Below are 8202 nucleotides of genomic sequence, written 5' to 3'. Positions count from 1 at the left end.
TTAATACGAGGCTGAGTTACCTCCACGGAGGGAGGAAGAGCGCTTAGCTTGTGGGGGACACTTGGGGAAGTAGAGGCAGAGAGTAGCACCATGCAGTATGAGTGTTTGGGGGTAGGTGAGGTCCAGGATCTAAGACAGACAGCAGGTAAGAACCTCAGATAGAGGCCAAAACCAGGTGGCTCACACCTCATTTACTGTTATGGAGCTTGGTGCTCTCTTTTGCACAAAAGCAAAAGATTTTTTGGATGCAAAGTCAGTGCTGCCAACCAGAAAAGGTGAAGTTTCCAGGGAGTCCTGGAGTCAAAACGAAAAAAAAGAAAAGAAAAGGCATCTAAATGGGGGGGGGGGGTAAGATAGAGTTCCTTCAGCTGGCAGGTTAAACAGGCACCCCAACTGAAGTCCTAGTTCCTTCCTGTGGACCACACCTCTCCTCACAAGTTTGCTTTGCTCTTTGTGTAGCTCAGGTAGATGCCACTACAGGTCTCTCTGTCCTCCGGGCCTGGGCTGTGACAGCTTATAGCCTGGCCACTTGGTGAAGGCTGTCCAACAGTCCCAGACAGTTTGGCCAGCTCTCACCCCAGAGGCGTCTGTTTCCCTTGCCCTCCTGGTTAATAGTTTGAGGCTGGGAGTCTCCCTTGGAGTCTGGGCACAGAAGTGCACCCGTCCTTCCTTGGGGAGACGGCAGGCTGTGCAACTCACTTGCATCCTCCCCTTCAAGAGGTAGCTGCCTTGGGCTGCGGTGGGTGATCCCTGACAGCCTGTCATCCCCCTTTTCAAAAGAGAACAAGAAGGTTTCGATTCCACAAGACCATACTTTCCCAACATTGGGGGAAATCTGAGGCGTCACAGACCCACTCCTCATTAACGATATTTACTTCCCAAATGCCAGGAAGACAGATGGACACACACATGTAATTTCATCCAGATCTGCGTGACCTCAGAGCTAGGCCTACCTCACACCAGGATGCTAAACCTCTGCCCTGTCCTAAGTGGAGATCCAACGAGGTCCTTAATTAAGTTCTTCCTGACCACTGGCCGCAGGTGTGCACTTCAGCGGGTCTGTGATAATGCCAGCCTCGCGCTTTCCAGGCACATCTGCCCTGAGCTCAGCCCGACCGGGAAGTCCCCCTCCCGCCCCCCTTTGCGTGGCCCAGGATTCGCCTGTTGGGCTGCAGAAGCGCTGCCAGGAAGGTCACGTCCAACGCTCACTCACCCAGCCCCGCAAGTATAAAAGGAGGGAGGAGAACAGCAGGGACCAAACGGGCGGCGAAGGAGGAGAAAGAGGTTAAAGAGCGGTGAGCAAGAGAGGACACCAAACACTTTCGTCCCCGGAGAGCTGCCTTTCCGCAATAGGTAAGGTTGCCACAACTAGGGACAGCTTTCCTACCCTGAGCTCTGCCCATGGGCCTTGGGATGCTCTGCGGGCGGGAATGCAGAGACTGGCGCTCTGGCTTGTCGCGGACCTAAGCTCTTCTCAAACTTTCTGAGAAGGAGCTGACTCCGGACAGGGGATGGCAGGCTCCAACGCTCCAGACGGCAGGTGGTTTTGCGATTCTGGGGATCACTGCCCTCGGGGGAAGGGGTGGTCCCGTAGTCTGCAAGGAGGAATGGAGTATCGGGATGCTTAGGATCCTTTTAGACTGTGACCGGTCCCTAAGGAGATCTTGGGAGAATTCCCCCGTAGGTTTCTCTTCCCGATTGTTCGGACTTGCTTATATAAATACTGAGTATAAATACATGTTGAAAAGACAGTGGGAGAGAAGGCCGAGTCACAATAAGCTTTTAATAGTGGAGTTCTTTTGTTGCTGCTGCTGCAGACCCCAAATCCTCAATTCCCCGAGTATCCTAGCGGATCCGAGGTGGCTACAGGATCGCAGTCATTCCCTTCGCGATCCAGCCTCGGTTGAAAAGAGACTGGGAAGGGAACTGTCCAAGGTTCTGAACCACCCTGACCCGTTTCGGAAGACCTCAAAAGGAATACAGGGCGGCGCAGGGAGGAACAGGTCCCCCAAATTCTCCATGTATAAATAAAGCAGGGGAGGTTTTCACAGAATGACTGGGAAGAATCAAGTAAAATGAAAATACGAAGTATACGTCTGTGTTTCTCTGTGAAGCATATGCAGATTATGGCTTGTTTCCTTTGGGTAGTATACAAGTTGGGCATATGCAATGTGGATGGATGAAAACCGCATCTCCAAGCCCCTCAGCTTTCCGGAGGGTTATGTCGGTGTCATCCGGAGAGAAGTAAAATAAGGCTCTCCTGAGTTCAGAGAGCTTTCCTGGGATCCGAATAAATGTGGTTCTGTCAAAATGACTAAATTGCGACTTTCTATCTTCCAGGGATTTTAATGACTGGAATCCTACGCTCTCCTACTTATGAGGAACACAACATTTGACGTTTTCCTCGCTACTTTTAGTTTCTCAAAAAATGATATAAATAAGACATTTGCTTCTCTGTGAGAAAAGGGGGAAATACAGATAAGAAAATCATAGCAAGTTGCTTTCAGAAGCCATCTAACTGGGAGCTTCCTGGGGGGGGGGGGAGGAGGAGGAGGATTTCAGTCCACAGCAGGTGGGCTAGGAGAAGAGAGTAGGCTTTTGAAGGCCTGAAATCTCAACTGTGATTCTTTCAAAGGTAAACCTCATTCCACAGTCATCTGGCTTTGAGGACAATTGAAATTTAGTTGAGAGAACTATCAGTCTTGTGTGATCTTATTTTTATTTACTAACAAGTTTTCGTGCTATTTACCATTTTTCTGGGGGAATTCAGCATTTTGGGGTAATTGGCTGTCTAAGTCTGAACACCAGGAAGGCTAACAAGGTTGCTTCTGGACAGAGGTGTGGCCCACACAGCTCAATGGTGGCCAGCGCCCACTAATGGTGGTTTTGAAAAAAAAAAACCAAAACAACAAAACACTCAAAGCTTGCAGGACAGTCAGTCCTTGAAGAATGGCTCAGGGGTGGAGCAGAGGCGATGAAGAGATTCTAGAAGGGAGATTTTCACTTCCAAATCCTCCATCTCAAAAAAGAAAGGCTCGGCCCATGTCTCTCCAAATGAGATTTTCTGCCACATTTATTTTAAAATGCAAAGGTTCATTAGGAGCGACAGATATTTTATTTACATATTTTTTAATTAAAAAAAAAACAGTATGTGGTGAGTAGCTTTAGAAAACAGGATAGTTTAAGAGAGCTGGGATCTACTTTACAAAGAAATCTTTTCAGCCTGGGCAGTGGAGGCACACTATTTTACTTCAGCACCCGGGAAGACCAGTCTAGTCTACCGAGCACATTCTAGGACAGCTGAGGCTGCACAGAGAAACTCTGTCTTAAGAAAACAAAAATAAGCAACAACAAAAAACCTCTCTGAAGTTAGCAGGCCCTGGGAAATGGCAATCACCAGGTGATCTGCGGATGGGACACGAGACTGATTGCTCAAGACCTTGGCTAAACAGCCTGATTTTATTTGCCTGTAGTCAAGCCTAACATTCATGGGAAATCATCAGCTTTTAGGGAACAGGATCCAGACCAGGAATGTCCTAATAACCCTTTATCTTTTTCTTAGTTACTCTTACCCGTTGGATACGGAGTATTGAACTGTAGCTTCAGGCAGGGCTGTAAACGTAGAAGGTGCCCTGGGAACACAGGAGAACTCACCTTGACTTCATCATGAACACAAATGATTTTCCTTGGGCTTCAGCGTTCCCATCTTTCCGATGAAGGATTGGACCTCGTGATCTCCCAAATAGCCCCATCTTTAATGTCTAATTTCTTTAAAGGGTTTCAACAGGAAGTTGGGGGGCTGCTTATCACTGTGTCGAGCTCTTCTCTTTTCCCTCCCACGATAGCACATCATTCAGCTTCTGAGATTGCTCCTGTCCTCAGAAAGCCTTGGACTGAGCAAGTGAGAGCTGTTAGTGTTGGCCTGAAGTCCTTCCTGGTGACCAGCCAGCATTGTTCTGCTCCTCACAGGGGTCCCACTGATCTTGTTTGCCTCTACAGAACTTCAGCCTGTCACCTGGAAGATGCCGAGATCCTGCCACAGTCGCTCAGGGGCCCTGCTGCTGGCCTTGCTGCTTCAGACCTCCATGGAAGTGTGGGGCTGGTGCCTGGAGAGCAGCCAGTGCCAGGACCTCACCACGGAAAGCAACCTGCTGGTATGTGGACCTCGGGTACCACTTCGGTTTGGGTAGAAGATGGCTTTGGGCTTAGGACAGCTCAAAAGGAAGAGCAGTTGGGAGGCAGGGGTGGAGACAGGGAAGTTCATCCCCATTGAATCGAGTGACCCAGAGCAGCAACAGAACTTTTCCCATAAGGTTGGAATTACACAAAGGAGAGGGAGGAGGTAGCTTAAGAGAAAAAGGGGTCTGGCCCATGATCTCTGCCCTATCATCCTCACTCCCCACTATGTTTTCTGTGAAAACCCCTTGTCATATTTTAGTTTAGACAGAGCCATATTAACCATGATTGTTCCCTTAATTGATCCTATATCTTTACCTTTTAGCTCCCAAATTAACTCCTCCTTTACATATAAGTGAAAACTTACAATTTTACTTCATATTTCTTTATTTTCTTCCAGTCACAAAGCCATTGCCAGTTAGGTATTTCCAAATACAGCATCTCCAGAGGGAGAATGTGTGTGTGTGTGTGTGTGTGTGTGTGTGTGTGTGTGTGTAACGGTGCCAAATATCTCACGCTGTGTCTAGAAGGCAGGCTTCCTGCCAATTCCTTTCCAGTCTTTCTAAAAAGAAAGTCCAAAGCCCTCTGGGACAGGTTGGAGCTCCTTCCAGGTCACCACAGGGTGTGCACACAAATGCCGGGTGCCTGTTACTGCTACCAATAGACAGTTGAGGCTGGGTGGTGGGAGCGACCTCCTCAAGACATAAAGGCAGTGTGTTTTAGACTCAGAGGCCCCAGGAACACTTGGGAGAATCCAGTTCAGAAAAACCTAAGACTTGATTTTGAGACACACATTGCATCACCTCTTCTGAGATCTCATCAGAAAGAGGGGAGGGTGTGCTAAACAGGATCAGAGTCATAGGTTCTATCCCCTACCTCTGACACCTTGACCAGATCTTTTTCTCTTTCTGACACCCCCCCACCACTACTTCATTATCTGTCCTGGGGGAAAGGTACTTAAATCACATTGCTTTTATCATCCATTGTTAATATTCTGCGGTATTATAATTCTGAATCCCTGGTGTAGAAAACCCTCAACTGGAAAGAGTGAAGAGTGGGTAGGATCCTTCTGTTTTCTCCTCGGCAACTTCCAAGGATTTAAAAATCTTAAGGATGCAGCCTGTGGGTAAATAAAGCCCCCTGGTCGAATCCTCTAGGACCAGAGTGCAGAGCCACAAACATTGCATTCACGGCGGTAGAAAATACCCGACCTTCCAACCTTCCTCCCAGTCAGAATGAGGTGACAGGAAAACGAACTAATTTGTCTCAATTCTGATTGAGAGGATGCATGATCAACTCACAGAGTAAAGGGCCTAGTGGATGCAGGGCTGGAGTAAACAGGAAACTCTAGATTACTGGGGTTAAGATTGAGGCATTTTTGAAAATTCTGGTCCCAGAAGCCAGACATCTATAACCAGGAAAGATTCTCTCCCAAATTCCAGTCCCATGCCCCTCCTGTACTGAAACGGAGCCACACTTTGCAGCAAGTGACAACACCCCCTTTTGGTGCACATGGTAGCAAGGCCCTCATAGTAAAAGCCAAGGAAGATAAGCAAGGAATCGGTAGGGGTGCTTGCTGCCAACTAGGCAGAATCATGCAAGAGCAAGAACAACTTTGTGCAGGATGTCGGTGGGACCTGGGGGACCCGCCGACGTGCAGGTGTCCATGTGCTGGGCGCGATGGCCTCGAGGCCGGAAGTAATTCCAGGACCAGGGAGGGGGACGGTGCCCACAGGGCCTGCCTGGTCTGGCTCACACCTCGGGCTCTCCCACAGGCTTGCATCCGGGCCTGCAAACTCGACCTCTCGGCGGAGACACCCGTGTTCCCAGGCAACGGGGACGAGCAGCCGCTGACCGAGAACCCCCGGAAGTACGTCATGGGTCACTTCCGCTGGGACCGCTTCGGCCCGAGGAACAGCAGCGGCACGGTGCAGAGGCGCGCGGAGGAGGAGGAGGATGCCGCGGCGGGGGACGATGGTCGCGCTGAGCCCGGCCTGCGCGAGGGCAAGCGCTCCTACTCCATGGAGCACTTCCGCTGGGGCAAGCCGGTGGGCAAGAAGCGGCGCCCAGTGAAGGTGTACCCCAACGTCGCCGAGAACGAGTCCGCAGAGGCCTTTCCCCTGGAGTTCAGGAGGGAGCTGGCGGACGAGCGCCCCGACGGCTTGGAGCACATCCTGGAGCCCGACGCCACCGAGAAGGAAGATGGGCCCTACCGGATAGAGCGCTTCCGCTGGGGCAGCACGCCCAAGGACAAGCGCTATGGCGGCTTCATGACCTCCGAGAAGAGCCAGACGCCCCTAGTGACACTCTTTAAGAACGCCATCGTCAAGAACGCTCACAAGAAGGGCCAGTGAGGGTGCAGGGGTCTTCTCACCCCGAGCCCCCTCCCTGCATGGGCGAGCTACTCGCCGCCGACCTCAAGCCTCCATAGTTAGTCTGTAGTTAGGAAATAAAACCTTTCAGATTTCACAGATGTCTCTGACCTTCAATATAGCGCGTGAATAAAGTCAAAACACAGCCGTCCAATGACACGACCATGTGACCTAAAGAAAACATACCTCTACCCACTTGCCCCAGCAAATGACTCGGGGGTGGGGGTGGGACAGATAGTTTGGATGGCTCAGGGTGGATTCTCTGTCCAACGTTCCTGCGGCACCACCAAGGCCCACTCCCCATTGGGAAGGGCTTCTGTGTGTGACCTCAGGTAGGTCCCCGAAACCTCCCAGGATTTAGTTCTCACCTGCCTCTTCCTTCTTGGCATAAGGGCTCAGGCAAGAATAAAAGAGATGACATTATTTTGTCAGGAAAATGTGAAAGTTGGGAGTTGACAGCAGTTTCAGTTTGGTTGTTCACATATACTCAAGGCACATGACCGTGCCTCCTGTACACACCGTGGAGAGAGCCGCTCAAGTGTTGAGGTGGTTTCCTATCTTGCTGTGTCTCCCCAGGTCCCCCATTGTCTAACTTCAGTCCTTCATTTCCAAGTTCTCCCTGAAGGCCTCCACTACCCTAGTGCATTAACTCACTGGCCTCCAGCGGCTCTCTTGCTTATGCAAATTATGTTAACAAATATTTAAAAAGCTTGCTGGTCTCATAGTCCCTGGCTTATCAACCAAAACAGTATCCCTCCCTCCCAATTTCCCAACAGTTGCAAACTTTTGGGGCAAAGTATGTAGAGCCCATGTCAACCATGTCCACTCTTCCACCAAGCCTTCTAGCTCACACTTCCTGGGATGAAGGTCCCATTTCGTGTCTGTTGGTCTCATTGTTACCCTTCAGTTCCTCACTGCCCGGACCCCATCTCCAGCGCCACCTTTGCCCACCTTTGCGAATCTTGCCTCTTCCAAAGCAAGCCTAAGCTCAAGACCACCTCTACTAGGCCAGTTCTGCTCTTAACCAGTGGCCCTGTTCATTTTTGGGGCTCCTGTGTTCAGCTCCCTCTGTGCTGGAGGGCATGCTCTTTGGCCGGGAAGGCAAGTTACCTGGTGTGTGTCTCTGCTGTCTGCTTCTTTGCAGGCGTGTGTCATACTGCTTCTGTGTCCTGTGTCATCAAAACGCAGGGGCCAGATTTTTGCAGTTCATTACCATTACAGGGAATGAACGTGTACCTATCGCTAGATTAGACATCCATGGACCACACACATCAAAGCCTGGTGTATTTGTTCATAACCCCTTATATTTGATAGGCGTTCACAAAAACACCATGAGCCCTGGAAGTCCTGGTGTGTGGGGAGACAGATATCTTGATTAAGCTCTCCCTAAGGTGGGTCGTGGGAAATGAGCTAGAATGAAGAATGGCCAGGGCCTTCCTGAGGATGCTCCCTTGCTGGGAATCCTCACTTCAGGTTTCCATCTCTGTAACATCCTCGCCTCCCCCACCGTTCATTAGAGCCAGGTAAAGCCAGGGTCAGTGGGGGTGGTTAAATGCCAATGGCACACTGCTGATTTTTTCAGATTCTAATTTTACCTAAAACAAAACAAAAAACCCCAGCCATTTCCTTTTAAGAATTTCAACAGACAGCCATA

At 50.1% G+C, this 8202-nt stretch overlaps 1 protein-coding gene across 1 annotated transcript; it reads left to right on the top strand.

Annotated features, from left to right (window-relative positions):
• The first annotated feature begins 1257 nt into the window (after positions 1 to 1257).
• Positions 1258 to 6645, top strand: Pomc (proopiomelanocortin). The gene is made up of 3 exons (XM_075955106.1): positions 1258 to 1353; positions 4000 to 4154; positions 5952 to 6645. The coding sequence occupies exons 2-3, from the start codon at positions 4023 to 4025 to the stop codon at positions 6528 to 6530; spliced, it is 711 nt and encodes a 236-aa protein (XP_075811221.1). The 5' UTR covers positions 1258 to 1353; positions 4000 to 4022; the 3' UTR covers positions 6531 to 6645.
• Positions 6646 to 8202: the final 1557 nt, after the last annotated feature.

Source organism: Microtus pennsylvanicus, chromosome 21 (genome assembly GCF_037038515.1).
Source record: "Microtus pennsylvanicus isolate mMicPen1 chromosome 21, mMicPen1.hap1, whole genome shotgun sequence".
In the NCBI taxonomy this organism is placed as follows: domain Eukaryota; kingdom Metazoa; phylum Chordata; class Mammalia; order Rodentia; family Cricetidae; genus Microtus; species Microtus pennsylvanicus.
The sequence above is the reverse complement of the archived record's forward strand: the minus strand, read 5'-3'. Positions and strand labels throughout refer to the sequence as shown.